The 16,705-nt window shown below is 40.9% G+C and overlaps 1 protein-coding gene across 1 annotated transcript in view; it reads right to left on the bottom strand.

The window, feature by feature from the left end:
- LOC133557154 (aquaporin-3-like) overlaps positions 1–16,705 on the bottom strand; it is a 42,762-nt gene that overhangs the window by 8,598 nt on the left and 17,459 nt on the right. Inside the window, exons 2-4 of the mRNA XM_061907399.1 lie at positions 5,131–5,184; positions 2,991–3,101; positions 2,650–2,729 (exon numbers count right to left, since the gene is read on the bottom strand). Of these exons, the coding sequence (XP_061763383.1) occupies positions 2,650–2,729; positions 2,991–3,101; positions 5,131–5,184 (245 nt within the window). The remainder of the gene's footprint in view (positions 1–2,649; positions 2,730–2,990; positions 3,102–5,130; positions 5,185–16,705) is intronic.

The following is a 16,705-nucleotide window of genomic DNA, read 5'->3' as shown; positions in this document are numbered from 1 at the left end:
CTCCTTCGGTTCCTGTTTTTTGTGCACCCTTGTGTGTTTTAATTACCTTAGTTACTTATTGTTTCCACCTACCTTTGATTAGTGTACGCCCGTTCACCTGCTGCCTGAGCACTAATCAGAGGCATTGCTTTAAACCTGCCTTACCCTCCAGTCAGGGCTGAAGCATTGTTTGCTGTATGCTGTGGATGCCTTTTATTGTATGATGTGAGCTATTCCCTGGATCCCGACTCCTGTCCCTGTTTGCTGTTTCCTGGTTTTTGTTTTCCTTGCCTTTTTTTGAACATTAAAACCATGTTTTTATGCACCAAACCTGTACTCTCTGCATTCTGGGGTCGTGACACCTTTTCATTACGGTTATTGCTACATTTCTATTCCATGGTATCTGCTTCCAGGTTGTGTCCGGCGCATTGAGACTGGTGCATGCGCGATACAAAGAGTCCTCTACGGCCGCACAAACCCCCTATATATCTCAAACACAGTATAAACATCGAGTCAAAATCAGCTCTGTTATTTTCCGTTTTTTGGACTGATTTACGTACCTTGGAGACATCATGCCTCGTCGGTGTGTTGTCGGAGGGTGTAACACCACGATCAGGGACGGATTCAAGTTGATTTACGTAGAGTGTGCATCAATTAGCACGGCATGCTAATCGATGCCAACATGCTATTTAGGCTAGCTGTATGTACATTTGTAGTTATATTTGCATCCAGCCTTTATCTCCACCCGCATTTAATGCCAAACAAACACTTACCAATCGAAAGATTTAAGTTGCTCCAGTGTCACAAGATGCGAAAGTCCAGATCGTTTGGTCTGCACATTTTACCGGCAATGCTAAGGTAGACATAGCACAGAGATGTAAGAACTGACTTTTTAACCACAATTTTCTCACCGAAACCTGCTGGTTGACATGTGGTCGGGATCCATGTTCTCTTGACCGCGCTCTGATCCATTGGAAAGTTTCACCTCCATGAATTTTAAACAAGGAATCACCGTGTGTTTGTGTGGCTAAGGGGTAAAGCTTCCCAACTCCATCTTTCTACTTTGACTCCTCCAATATTAATTGAACAAATTGCAAAAGATTCAGCAACACAGAGGTCCAAAAAAACTTTATAATTATGCTGTTAAAGCAGACGACTTTTAGCTGTGTGTGTGCGCAGCGCTCATACTTCCTAAAAAGCTGTGACGTATTGCGTACCAGTTAGAGATGCGCAGTTTGCGGTCTCATCCGCGGATAAACTGCGGGTGGGGCGGGTGACATGACGAAAAAAAAAGATTTTAATTAGATTCGGGCGGGTGGCGGTTGAACCATCCGGAAATATTTGATATACATGGATCGGTATCCTTTACCATTCAAAGAGCCATTTAAGACCCGTGTCACAAAGCTAAGAAGACAATAGGAGACGCCCTTATTCTCTAGAATGATTGCCGGCAGTCACCCAGTTGTTTAGTATTAGGGCGTGCTTTGAAGCCATTAGCTTTGTCGCCTACTAAAACATGTACGATCTGCTTGTTATTCCCTTTTGGGGTCATAAGCGGTAGAAAATGGATGGATGGATCTGCTTGTTAGTCCAGTAACATGTTGTGTGTGGCTTCCGCAGCAACACGCACACAACTGCAAGGCATACTGGGTGACACAGAGTACACTAATGGTTGTGATATAAACAATTTGAAAACTCTTAGTAATAAGAGCCACGCCGTGAAGCCACACCAAACAAGATTGACAAACACATTTCGGGAGAACATCCTCCCAGTAACACAACATAAACGCAACACAAAAAATACCCAGAATCCTTTGTATCCATGACAATTCCTGACTATTTTATACACCCCGCTAACAGCAAACCCCGCCCCCCTCACCCCCCCGTGCTTTGGTATGGTGGGCGGGGTTGGGGGCGCGGGGGTGTAAAATATATTCACGAGAGTCACGGATACAAAGGATTCTGGGTATTTGTTGTGTTGCCTTTATGTTGTGTTACTGTGAGGATGTGCTCCTGAAATGTGTTTGTCAATCTTGTTTGGTGTGGCTTCACAGCGTGGCGCATATTAGTAAGTGTTAAAGTTGTTTATATCACAACCATCAGTGTACTCTGTGTCACCCAGTATGCCTTTCAATCTTGTACGTGTGATTGCGGAAGCTGCACACAACATGTTACCGGACTAACAATCGGTTTGTACATGTTGTTGAAGGTGTCAACATCAATGGTTTAACAGCACGCCCTTATTCTTGTCGTCAGGATGGACGCCAATTGGATACACACGAGAACGTTAGCGGCTCCAATTGTCTTCATTACTCTGTGAAACGGGTTTAAACTGCTCTGTGAGTGGTAAAGCTGGCCGACCTCTGATGTATTTCAGCGGGTGTTGGTTCGGGTGGACAGTGGGTGGATGACGACTTTGGTGATGCGGTTGCGGATGATATAATTGCCTATCCGCACATCTCTAGTACACGTCATCATTACACAGCGTTTCGAAGATGAAACTCCCGGGAAATTTCAAATTGTAATTTAGTAAACTAAAAAGGCCGTATTGGCATGTGTTGCAACGTTAATATTTAATTATTGATTTATAAACTATCATACTGCGTGGTGGGTAGTAGTGGGTTTCAGTAGGCCTTTAATGGATCTTTTAATGAATGGGAGTATTCTTACCAAAATATACACAGAATACCACAGCGGCTGCCAGGAATGCTCCCAAAGTCTGGAAGAAGAAAAACAGCGCAAAGGTCCTCCTGGAGGTGTGAAGAATAATGAGCGTCTTAATGCGGCACATAAAAAACAGCGGTTTCTCGTTTTTTTTGGTCATACGTTCCTCGCGGCGCGCCCGCTTCCGAGGCGTGAAACCCCGCTCACGGGTCGCCATCGCCACATGATGAGAGGCGCCTTAATTGCGGGATGCTGCGAGGCCGCGAGCGAGGAAACTACTCGTTAGAGCACAAGCAGGCGTTTGTAGTGTCTGTACTTTTGACGACGGCGTCTCTCCTTTCAATTACGGGCGCCGCGGTTTTCCCAGCAAAGTGACGGTAAAGTGACACCTCTCTTTGCACGCGTCTTTGAAACGCTTCGTTTCCTCCTCCAGGCCCTCCTCCGCCGAGGCTCGCTCGCTGTCGGTGCGTGAGCGAAGCCATCAAGGTGGTAAATACTGCACTTCACCAAACTGCCAGTTTAGCCTTCACTAATATTTGGGCTCTGTCACGCCATCGGTGGTAATGACTTCGCCTCAGGAAATGAGTGATGGCTACTTCGTGACAATGATGCTAATGTTTACCTCGCATTAGACTATAAACACATTTCTTCGTCACCTGCTGCTTCAACAGCTGGTAACCATGGCAACTTTAGGTCCACGGTGCAAGCGAGGGGAACGCTTCCACAGGCTTACTTGGATCCAAATGCGCCCACTGCACCTGCCTTCTGTCTGGCCTTTTTTTGTTTATTTAGCCAGCAGCCTATTAACCATTCGAAACAAAGCCTTTTTTAGTTCGAAACGTAAATATTTGCCACAATATTGGAATGTGAATGGGCGCACATGTTTTCTTTGTGTGTGAGCGAGTGGGCAGACAATTACGTCATGTGTGCAGATGTGATTGGGCAGATGTTAGCATTATGTTTATCTGAATGGACATGCAAAACGATTAGCGATGGAATGAACGAACCATTCAAAATCACTTATTTTTTTCTCGTCACCATTAAGTGGTTCAATGAATTAGCCCCGCTATGCGAGCTAAATAATAAAAAAAAAAGATGTAATTATTTTATACAGCTGTTATCCTAACTGCAGCAAACAAACAAAAAAATATGTTTTTTCTCAAAAAGTCGGATGGGTGCCAGCCACATGGAGCATGCTTTATCAGTATCATGCATAATCAATCAATCAAAGATTATTTATATAGCCCTAAATCACTAGTGTCTCAAAGGGCTGCACAAACCACAACACAAACCACTACGGCATCATCGGTAGGGCCACATAAGGGCAAGGAAAACTCTCACCCAGTGGGACCTCGGTGACAATAACGACTATGAGAAACCTTGGAGATGACCGCATATCTCCCGTCCAAAGGCAAAACCTAGTAACTCCATTCTAGCTGACTTTGAGAAAACAAAGGAAAACCAATCTATCTTGATGCTGTCTTACAAAGATCTACAAAGTCATCAAACGTATAGATTTTTTCTTGAGCTTTCATGTTCTTGCCGATTGAGCCATGGATTGAATCTGCTCTCATGAACGTGTGCCCTTTCTCCAGATATTTTAGCACAATCTCGGGTGGGCCCCATTCTGCGTTTGCACATTGTGCAAGAGCCGTGTACAGCGTCCAGTTTTTATTTTGACCTCCACACTGCAATAAACAGAGCAATTGAGAGGAGACACAAACACGACACAGAACAAACCAAAAGTAGTGAAACAAAAATGAATATTATCAACAACAGTATCAATATTAGTTATAATTTCAGCATAGCATTGATTACAAATCCCTCAATGACATTATCATTAGACATTTATAAAAAATAAAAAAAAAACAATAGTGTCACAGTGGCTTACACTTGCATCACATCTCATAAGCTTGACAACACACTGTGTCCAATGTTTTCACAAAGATAAAATAAGTCATATTTTTTGTTTGTTTAATAGTTAAAACAAATTTACATTTTTGCAATCAGTTGATAAAACATTGTCCTTTACAATTATAAAGGTTATTTTTGAAAACAAGCTACTACTCTGCTTGCATGTCAGCAGACTGGGGTAGATCCTGCTAAAATCCTATGTATTGAATGAATACAGAATTGTTGTGAATCGGAAAAATATCGTTTTTGAATCGAGAATCGAATCGAATCGAAAAAAAATCGAAATATTATCGAATCGTGACCCCAAGAATCGATATTGAATCGAATCGTGGGACACCCAAGGATTCTCAGCCCTAATATACACACACGCTTATATATATATATATATATATATATATATATATATATATATATATGTTCTTACGTAACGTCCCCAGAATGACTGACAATTAGGGTGACCCATAGTCAACATGATCCACCCAGAAATAAATACAGCAAATGGCTTATCGATAAGCCATTTAAAATTATTATTTTTAAATATTTCTTTATATGTATCATTATTCTTACACTCACCTTTCCAGTAGAGGCCTCTCCCCTCTCACCTTCTCTGCTCCTCTGCCCTGACTCCTACAGGTCAATAGGGGTTGTGGAGTGATTATTATTATTATCTACTGATGATAGTCATACGTGAATGAGCTCAGCTCTTTTTTCTCCTTCATGTGTAAAGTGAGAAACACAGCTAATGCTCCAGAAGGAAGTAACCCCAAAGATAGCAAATGGTAAAAAAGAGTGCACATTTAACTTTATAAATAACCAGGACCTTCATGATGCATTTCAGGCTAACTAGCTAACTAAGTGGCAGCATTGTTTTAGAGCGGGAATGTAACTTTTGCCTGCAAAACAACAACAGAGGTTGTCTATAGTGTGCTAGACAGGTTTTTATTTGTCAATCACAGAACTGGTGTAAAGTGGAGCTAATATATTTTACTACAAACAGTCAGAGGTGGGACCAAGTCATTGTTTTGCAAGTCACAAGTAAGTCTCAAGTCTTTGCCCTCAAGTCTCGAGTCAAGTCGCGAGTCAAGACAGGCAAGTCCCGAGTCAAGTCCAAAGTCAAAACTGAAAAGTCTCAAGTCAAGTCCCAAGTCCTGCATTTTGAGTTTGGAGTCATTTCAAGTCCTTTTAACCACAAACTAATATATTTACACAGATTGTGTATGCTTTTAAAACGCTTTATGTATTTATTATTTAAAAAATAGTGCTGACATTGCACTTCATGATAGCACTGTTAACCAGTTATTTTAAACATGTAACTCATTCCTTTACAGAATAAACACATTTGAAAAAACAAGTGCAACTGTACTTTTTTGCACTAAAGTGTTAGCATTGTATTTCCATGGCATATTGCATTGGAACTAGTTCCACAGCAGTTTCCATCCTGTTCTTACCTTATCTCATTGATCTCATCTCATACTGTATGTGTTTATGTGTGCGTACACATGAAAAACATAAATACATGAACATAACAATAAACAGAATTGTACTTTTTAGATGTCAGGGCTCTATGGAATTTGTACACATATTCTTAATATAGTATACTTTTTAACTGACCTTTATTTGACTATGTTTGTCTCTTTGTAGGTGGCTAAAATACGCGGTGTAGCTGACTGCCGTCTAACGTTACGTTACTGTGTGTGATACATTCACTAACGTAACATTATGTGTAGGTACCTCATGCAACCATGCTTAAAAAAAATCACTTGACAAAAAGTATAAATAAGGTAGCGAACTGCAGTGGACGCAACAGATTGTAGTGTTTGCAATGCCGTTATAACCATAGACATCTTATAAGTAGACCCAGCATTGGCTGCTGTGACGCGAGCAATTTGGCCACCATCTTGAAGTGGTGATGAGGAGCTGGCGAGCAGGCTAAACTGACAGCTAAGAAGTAGAAAAAAAAAATCCGGGCTGGTGTTTAGCATTTTCCTTCTCAAATGAGCGGGCTGTTGAAAATAGGATTTGGGGGATTACTTTTCACAAGTACGATTTAACATTAACATACTATTGGTTGTATCTTGTGAAAATAATTTTACCACAGAGTTGAGAAAGAGCAAAGATCTTCAATATTTGTATGTGAAAGTGAAAAAGAAATCTTCTGGGGGAGGATGACCCCCCTACAGGTATTTGGTTTACAAACTTTCAGCCCCACCTAAAAAAAAAAAATTCACCAGCCACTGCTGATTATGATGCATTCTCATTTTAGGCAAAACATAAGACAATACTCTCTTAACAGAGTAACTGTAACCAGGAATAAGTCTTCAAATAACAATATTCAAATACTAACATTGTTGGGTAAGACAGACTTTGGTTTTATTCTAAATCCAGTGAAACAGATCGGTGGTTTTAGCTGATATAAAGATATGTTTAAGTATTTGGCAGACACTTTTATCCAAAGCAACATACATGAAAAATACATATAAAACAATCAGAGTAAACCTGATCGTTTACGGGAAAAATGTAATAGAAAATATCGATACAAAGTGTCAGGACAGAATAAACTCTCTGCTGTTGCAGCAACAGAGATACAGTCTATTGGTTTGTAAGATATATAGATATCTAATATATTCATACATTGTTTATGTGGGATATACACATGTATATACAACCTAATCATATGGTTTCTTCAACTTAAAAATAGCTGACCGTTTTTCCCCCTTCTCTGGGATTATTATTCCCAGTTTTGATCTTGGACGTCTGGTCACTTATAGCATATAAGAATATTTCTATTACTGTTAAGCAAACTATGAACACGCCAAAACATGTGTCCTTTATCATAGTTACACGTATGACAAAAAAGTGTGTGAGAATCAGTGGTATTCAGTGAGATAACATTTTTGACAGTTCATTGCTCCTGCCAAATGTATTGCACTGAGTGGAGTGGATCACCACTCCAAGATGGCGGCCGCGCGTCTCGTCTCGTCAGCGCCAGTAGGCAGTAGCGCTCCATGCTGCGTCTACTTATAAGATGTCTATGGTTCTAACGTTGGCAGTGAGTTTACAGCCTCACTGATTTAACTACACAGCAAATAAAAGTTACGTTACTCAGCCAATAAACGTTAGCTTACATTTAAAACTTACCCTTTGTGCAACTTCAAATGTCGAACAAAGTTAGAAGTTGTTGCTCCGTCTGTAATCTTCGAACTGCATGTTTTGCATACGGCAATTCGTTTTTTGTTGACCAAGTCGTAGTTTTAATAACCGAACAAAACTATTTTTAGCAATATTTTTCCTCACTGGTGCGTTGTTTGAGAGCTCTTCTTCGTTGGTTTTCCAGCAATTTGATTGGATGAATGCTTTGTGACGGAAATAACGTGGATGTAATTTGATTGGCTGTTGTTCTGACAGGTAGCGCAGACGCTGTCATCTCACACACGCTGTCACACACACTTGTACACAAAGGAAGATACGGAGTGCTTCTGAATAACTTTTTAATGGTTGGGTTTTGGGGAAAGTTGCAAGACATGTCAAGTCAAAAGGCTCAAGTCCAAGTGAAGTCACAAGTCATTGATGTTAAAGTCTAAGTCGAGTTGCAAGTTTTTTTTACATTTTGTCAAATCCAGTCTAAAATCATCAAATTCATAGTCCACACCTCTGCAAGTAGTGATGAATACTTACTTGAAAAAGTTTCTTATGTCCACTTGCATCCGTTCACGTGTTTGTTCTGCAGCGCTGCGTTCTTCAAAGCTGCATACCTGCAGGACCGCAAGCAAGGTCGCAGATGAAATGTGGACTGGGTTTGAGTGATGTGGGTATTTTCTATATGAACAAGTGGAATGGATTGGATACCGACGCACTGAAGGGGTTTGTTGCCTTACGCTATGAAGTGAGGGGAAACTGAGTGAATAATGACAGGTTATATGATTATTTATTTTAAACTCTTATTCGGGCCACTTTAAAATGAATATTTTGGCAAGTATTTGTAAAAAAATAAAAATAAAAATAAAATTAAATATAACACCAAATTATTTAGGGGGGCTTAAGAATATTTTAAAATAGGCCTAGTGACGCCCCTGGGTGTCATTTAACCAGTTGTAAGTCAACGTATCGTTCCATATAATTTCAAGTTATGAAAATATTTTATGAAGGTTGAAAAGTTACTTAGTGATGCTTTAACATTGCTGATCAATATGAATGCATTGTTTTTTATTGAGTTAATTGTATTTTTTATTACGAAATGGTTTAAGTCTGTCAGGACTGTGACATGGATTTGTTTTGCTCCTTCGACGCAACCAACGTCAAAACGTTTTTGTGCCAGGGAGTGATAGTGGAGCGTCTCCTCCTCCATAGCGCGCAGCACCGCCAGAGACGCCTCGTCTAATTCCCCTGCAAAGGAGCGCTTGTGCTGGGAACTTTTGTCAGGACTGTGACATGGATTTGTTTTGCTCCTTCGACGCAGAGGGAATACGGGACGAGCCAGGCGTGAATTCAGGTACATGTATATTTATTTATACACTAAAAAGAAAAATAAGCAAACTAAGGGCGCTCACAAGGAGGTATAAAACTTGGCTACAAAATAGAAACAGGACACAAAAACACTTGCACGATGGCATGAATGAACTATGAACCGAAACAGCACAATGGCATGACTATAAACAACTAAAACAAAACACTTACTGTGACAAAAAAAACAGGAGGCAAGAATAGTAAGGTGCGTGGCAGGTGATCGTGGGCATGGAGAATGAGCAGCATAGGGAGGCAATGCAATGCAGGCATGAAGGCAGAAAGCAAATAGCAAAGTTCCCAGGACGAGGACAGAAACAAAATGGTATAAATAGCAGCTATGATGATTAGAAACAGGTGTGGGACTGACAGCTGGGCGTGACTTGGAGACCAGGTGGAAACTAATGGGTTACTATGGAAACAAACAAAACCAGGAAGTGTAAAACGGGAAACAAGAGTCCAAAAACAAAACAAAAATTATCAAGCTTAAAACTGAATTACAGGCATGACAAAGTCGGTCAATAAATGTTTAAAGTTTAGATAAGGATACTTTCTTTAGCACATTGATGCACTAAAAATATTTTCTTTCACAGACTAAAACGGAATGTTAAAATTGTAAATTGATCCATATTTCTTAATTTTTATGTTTTCCTAAACGTTAATAAGCATACAACAGTATGCAGAGGTGTATTTATGACACATTTTTACTATCTATAGTCACGCCGGAGATGTTTTTTTCTTCCTGTGGGGGGCGTAACAGAAAATAATTGTGAAGCACTGCCTCAAAGGCCTACTGAAATGAGATTTTCTTATTTAAACGGGAATAGCAGGTCCATTCTATGTGTCATATTTGATCATTTCGTGATATTGCCATATTTTTGCTGAAAGGATTTAGTAGAGAACATCGACGATAAAGTTCGCAACTTTTGGTCGCTAATAAAAAAAGCCTTGCCTTTACCGGAAGTAGCAGACGATATGCGCGTGACGTCACGGGTTGTAGGGCTCCTCACATCCTCACATTGTTTATATACATAGACACCGGCAGCAAGAGCGATTCGGACTGAGAAAGCGACGATTTCCCCATTAATTTGAGCGAGGATGAAAGATTCGTGGATGAGGAAAGTTGGAGTGACGCACTACAAAAAAGAAAAAAAAGAAAAAGAAAAGGCGACGGCTCCAGGCAACGGCAGTGGGAGCGATTCAGATGTTATTAGACACATTTACTAGGATAATTCGGGAAAATCCTTTATCTGCTTCTTGTGTTAATAGTGTTTTAGTAAGATTATAAAGTCATACCTGAAAGTCGGAGGGCTGCGGTGACCAGCAAAATTTGATTTAGTTTTAGTCATAGTCTTTTTACTAAAATCTAATTCAGTTTTAGTGATAATTTAGTTATTTAAATTGTTTTAGTTTCAGTCTAGTTTTAGTTGACGAAATATCATAAGATTATTGTCGACGAAAACTACAGTAGATTTAGTCGACTAAAGGGTAATATGTAAACTTTCCCTTCCATTTCTGAAAGTCAAAGCAAAACAGCGGAAAAATCACCGATACAAGTCGTATTTTGATGAAAATCATGTCTCAAATTTAGTAATTCACGAGTAAGCCGTGTAATAAACGGGATAACGTCAAGTGAGTTGTATGTTGTGGAAAATGCTTACCTGTGTGTGGATTTCGGGGTAATTCGACTGTAAATGTCGCTTCAAGTTTGTTGTGTTTTTCCCCGTATTCCTCGCGCTGCATTTCTTACACTGCGTCTTGTTATCTTTGACGTCAAATATAAAATTTCCGCATATGTCCTCTCTCCTCTTCCTCCCCGGCTTTGACATGTTGTCTTCTGCAGCGCGTTCCCGGGTCAGTCTCAAACGCAAACTACGTTTACGTAACTTCCTTACCACGTCGCTGTGATTGGTTCTCTTCCCAACTCCTTCCGCCTCTTCCTAACGAAATGAGTTCCGATTGGATCTCGTCTCTGGCAGACATTTTCGTCTCGTTTTTATTCGTTGACGAATATGTCAATACACCTCGTCATCGTCTTAGTCCACGTACATTATTTTTTTATTTAGTTATTGTCTCGTTTTAGTCATAAAAAAAGGCCGTTGAATTTTTCGTCAACAAAATTAACACTGCTGCGATGTACAAGAGCTGGGGGCAGGACAATCCATCATAGAAGTAGTATTTCGTTTGGTAGTTTTCCGGCAGACACAGAAGGTTACAGTGCTGCATATTCATAAGATCTTCCGGCCTAGCATTTCGTATATTAATTTTTGTAAATGTTTTTGTTTTGTGTGTAAATTGTAAAAATGGCGGTTAATTAGAGTACGGGAGTCAAACAGTTCATAATAATTACACTATGGCCGAAAAGAACCGGTCTGCTAACAGGCGTCGTCGTTTTGCTAAAAGAGCCGACTTAATATCACAATTTTTCCCATCCTAAAACTTGCTGGTTGACATGTGGTAGAGAAACATGTTCGCAAAAGCTTCAAAACAAACACACCGGCTGTGTTTTGGTTGCTAAAGGCATCTGGAATCCACCGCTTTCCACCAACAGCATTCTTCTTTGACGTCTCCATTATTAATTGAACAAATTGCAAAAGATTCAGCAACACAGAAGTCCAAAATACTGTGTAATTATGCGATGAAAGGAGACGACTTTTAGCTGTGTGTGGCGAGATGTCACGCGCATGCGTCATCATACGCGTCATCATTCCGCAACGTTTTCAACAGGAAACTCCGCGGGAAATTTAAAATTGTAATTTAGTAAACTAAAAAGGCTGTATTGGCATGTGTTGCAATGTTAATATTTCATCCTTGATATATAAACTATCAGACTGCGTGGTGGGTAGTAGTGGGTTTCAGTAGGCCTATATATCAACTGTCCTTTCCACTTCCTGCCTGAGCTGAATCACAGGGTGCTTGACAAAGACTTGACTGAATCACAGATACTCAGTAAACTAACCCTTGCGTCTCACCGAATCCTCATTGAATAAATATTGGAGCCTGACTGACTCACAGATAATGAACGAAGGTCTCACTGAATTACCGTATTTTCTGCACCCACTAAATTTTAGAAGGAACAAAAGATTTTTGTTCTTATATTAGCCACACCGGATTTGAAGCCGTAGAGATATGAAAAAATGACAGGTTGGTGGCATGGCATGTTGCCAAACTGGTTCGCCACAAAATACTAAATGTTAATAACTCGGTTTCACTTGTTCAGATCTTGATCCTTATCGCTACAAATGATTATGACTTGTTTCGGACACTTCAGTCTTCTTAGACGCATCCTCACTAATCCATCCGGAATGGACACTGGCCGAGAGTCGGTGGGCGGTCGAGGTTGCTTTGTTGGGTCTGCTCCTGTCTCACCGCAGAGGCCACGACAGTGCATACAGTATGTTTGGCTTTTTTTTTGTTGTTGTTTTACTTTTGTGGCTGTGTAGAAGTGGCTGGTTGCATCAACTCTGCTCTTTTAATGTCCTGAATGTCCTTTGTGTGCTTTACTGTTTTGCTCTCACACACATGTTTATATGTGCTATGGCTATGAGTTTTTTTCCCCTTGGCCCATACTTGCCAACCCTCCCGATTTTCCCGGGAGACTCTTGAATTTCAGTGCCCCCCCCGAAAATCTCCCGGTGCAACCATTCTCTCGAAATTCTCTCGATTTCCACCTGAGCAACAATATTGGGGGCGTGCCTTAAAGGCACTGCCTTTAGCGTCCTCCACAACCTGTCGTCACGTCCGCTCTTCATCCATACTAACAGCATGCCGATATATGTGGCCTTTAAATACACATATGTGCATCCAAAGCATACTTGCTCAACAGCCATACAGGTCACACTGAGGGTGGCTGTATAAACAACTTTAAAGGCCTACTGAAACCCACTACTACCGACCACGCAGTCTGATAGTTTATATATCAATGATTAAATATTAACATTGCAACACATGCCAATACGGCCAGGTTAGTTTACTAAATTGCAATTTTAAATTTCCCGCAAGTTTCTTGTTGAAAACGTCGCGGAATGTCAGGAAATATTTGCGCTGCACCACTAGCGGCTAAAAGTCGTCTCCTTTAATCGCATAATTTCAGAGTATTTTGGACATCTGTGTTGCTGAATCTTTTGCAATTTGTTCATTTAATAATGGAGACTATAAAGAACAATGCTGTTGGTGGAAAGCGGTGGATTGCAGCTGTCTTTAGCACCGAGACACAGCCGGTGTTTCTTTGTTTGTTGTGAAGCGGAGCGGTCAAGCGAACATGTTTTCTCTACGTCAACCAGCATGTTTTTGGATGGGAAAATTGTGATATATATTTTACCGGAGACATCGTTGGATTATTTGTCGTCCTGCAGCAGCTGTCAAAAAAGGCAGCTGTGAGCTTGACTCCTCGGCTTCTCTCTGAGACACTGCGTGTTCACCGCAGCCATCCAACCTCGAGGTTTGTCTTTACAATCTCACTAAAACACTATTAAAATAATAAGCAGATAAGGGATCTTCCAGAATTATCCTAGTAAATATGTTTAATTACATCTGAAACGCTCACACTGCCGCCGCCTGGAGCCGTCGCTTTTTTATTTTATTTTATTTTTTTCTAGTCCTTCATTATCAATATCCTAATTCACAAATCTTTCCTCCTCGCTCAAATGATGTCACACTGCGGTGAGGGATGTCTTGTTTTAGGTTTTTTGTCTTATGGTTTTAATTTGAAAATTAACTCTCCCCTCGTTTCAGGTCACTTGCCCTTCCTTTTGTGTCATCAGTCTGACGTCATCCCTGTTCTCTGATTGTTTCCAGCTGTTCCCTATTACCTTCATGTGTTTATAAGCTCACTCCTTCCTTTGTTCTGTGCCAGGTTGTCTCGTTTATTCGTGCTCTCTAGCGTCCATGTCTTTGTCTATGCCTTGCCTTGTCTTGTGCCTATGTCCCTTGATCCTGAACCCCTTTATGAATATTTTGAGTTTTCCTTTCTTCCTCCTCAGCAGAGTGATTTTGATTATTTAGTTATTCAGCCGCAGTGGTAAGTTTCAGTTAAAAGTTTTTCATTCATTCCTCAACTTTTTGAGTGACTATTTTTGTTAAATACTTTATTAGATTAGTTAGTGTAGAAATTTTCATAGATGTTGTTTTGGTCCTCCTGTTGGAGCGCTTTTTGTTAAATACTGTTTATAGTTCGTCTTTACTTTTGTGTTTTCCTCCGTTCGGAGTGATTTTCGGTTGTTCCTTCTTTTTCTGGAACCTTTTCGCAGAGTAGTTTATTTTTGTGATTATAGATAATGTTTTTTCTTGACTCGGGAGGTAAAAGGAAATTGTCAAAATAAAAGCCTGTCTAAAGTCCCAACTCTGCATCTGAGTCCAAATCCTTTTATGAAAGCGTGCCAAATGAATGGGGAAATTGTCGCTTTCTCGGTCCGAATAGCTGTTACTGCTGGTGGCTCCCCTTATAAACAATGTGAATATGTGTGGAGCCCTGCAACTTGTGACGTCACGCCCACATACTTCCGGTAAAGGCAAGGCTTTTTTATCAGCGACCGAAAGTTGCGAACTTTATTGTCGATATTCTCTACTAAATCCTTTCAGCAAAAATATGGCAATATCGCAAAATGATCAAGTATGACACATAGAATGGAGCTGCTATTCCCATTTAAATGAGAAAATCTCATTTCAGTAGGCTTTTAAAACTGTTAAAAAACATGCGCCACACTGCGAACCCACACCAAACAAGAATGACAAACACATTTCAGGAGAGCATCCGCACTGTAACACAACATAAACACAACAGAACGAAATCCCAGAATCCTTTGCAGCACTAACTATTCCGGGACGCTACAATATAAACCCCCCGCCCTCCCTCATCTACCGAATTCGGGGGTCTCAAGGTTGGCAAGTATGCCTTGCCTCAGTCTGGACCCCCTCTCCAGAGGCAAAGGCTTAGACTGATTATTTTTTTCTCAGCCTCCACCCTCCCCAGCGTTTACCTGTTTTCTCACCTTTTTTGTAAGGGGCGCCGGACGTGTGCAGATCCGTCATCGACCCTGTTCATTCTCCCTGTAATGTTTGTCTGATCTTGAATAAGATTTTGCTGAAAATCTTAATTTTGCCTCTGGGATTATTAATGTATTTCTGATTCTGATTGTGATTCAAGTGATTTTGTTATATTTGATAGGACGAAACACTATAACAATTAGGAGGTCCCAAAATCTTTGGTGGTGGGTCAGAGCAACAGAAAGGATGTGACCCTGAGTGTCTTGAGTCACGCGAACCCTGTGGTGCTTTAATGTTTGGTTTAGTGGTGATTTGTGACAGTTAAGATAGCAGATGGATAGATGTAAAAGATCAAACAATGCAAGACTGATGTCAGAAACTAGAGATGAGCGGATAGGCAATTATATAATCCGCAACCGCATCACTAAAGTCGTCATCCGCCCGCCATCCACCCGCCATCCACCCGAACCAACATTTTAGCAGAACCGCAACCGCCCATTGTTATATATCTGGAGTTGGCGACCTTTACCACTAAAAGAGCAAGTTTGACCCGTGTCACAAGGTAAACAAGGCAATGGGAGCCGCTAACGTTCTCGCTAATATCTGATGGTGATCATTCAGATAACGGGAATAAGGGCAATGATCAGATAACGGGAATAAGGGTGTGCTGTGAAGCCATTGCCTTTTGACACCTTCTACAACATGTACGGACAATTTGCCAGTCCAGCAACATGCTGTATGCAGCTTACGCAAACACACGTACAAGATTGAACGGCATACTGGGTGATACAGAGTAAACTAATGGTTGTGATATAAACAATTTTAACACTCTTACTAATATGCGCCACACTGTGAAGCCACACCAAACAAGAATGATAAACACATTTCGGGAGAACATCCTCACAGTAACACAACATAAACGCAACACAACAAATACCCATAATCCTTTGCATCCATGACAATTCCTGAATATACTTTACACCCCCGCACCCCCAACCCCGCCCACCTTACCGACGCACGGGGAGGAGGGTGGGGTGGGGAGGTTGCTGCTAGTGGGTGTATAATATAGTCAGGATTTGTCATGGACGCAAAGGATTCTGGGTATTTGATGTGTTGCATTTATGTTGTGTTACTGTGAGGATGTTCTCCCGAAATGTGTTTGTCATTCTTGTTTGGTGTGGCTTCACAGCGTGGCGCATATTAGTAAGAGTGTTAAAATGGTTTATATCACAACCATTAGTGTACTCTGTGTCACTCAGTATGCCTTGCAGTCGTGTGCGTGTGTCAGTGGAAGCCACACACAACATATTGCTAGACTTGCAAGTAAATTGTACATGTTGTAGAAGGCGTCAAAGGCAAAGTCTTCATAGCACGCCCTAATACTTATTAGCTGGGTGACTGCCGGCAGACATACTTGAGAATGTTTACGTCAACTAATGTCTTCTTCGCTTTGTGACACGGGTCCAAAATGGCTCTTTGAACGGTAAAAGCTACCGATCACTGAACCATGTATATTATATATTTCCAAATGGTCCAACCGCCACCCGCCCGAATCTATTTAAAATAAATGTTTTCGTCATGTCACCCGCCCGACCCGCGGTTTATCCGCAGACTCCGCGGATGAGACCGCAAACCGCGCATCTCTATCATAAACGAATCATTG

This window comes from Nerophis ophidion, linkage group LG08 (genome assembly GCF_033978795.1).
Source record: "Nerophis ophidion isolate RoL-2023_Sa linkage group LG08, RoL_Noph_v1.0, whole genome shotgun sequence".
In the NCBI taxonomy this organism is placed as follows: Eukaryota; Metazoa; Chordata; class Actinopteri; order Syngnathiformes; family Syngnathidae; genus Nerophis; species Nerophis ophidion.
Note: the sequence above shows the minus strand (reverse complement) of the source record. Positions and strands in the feature narration are given on the sequence as shown.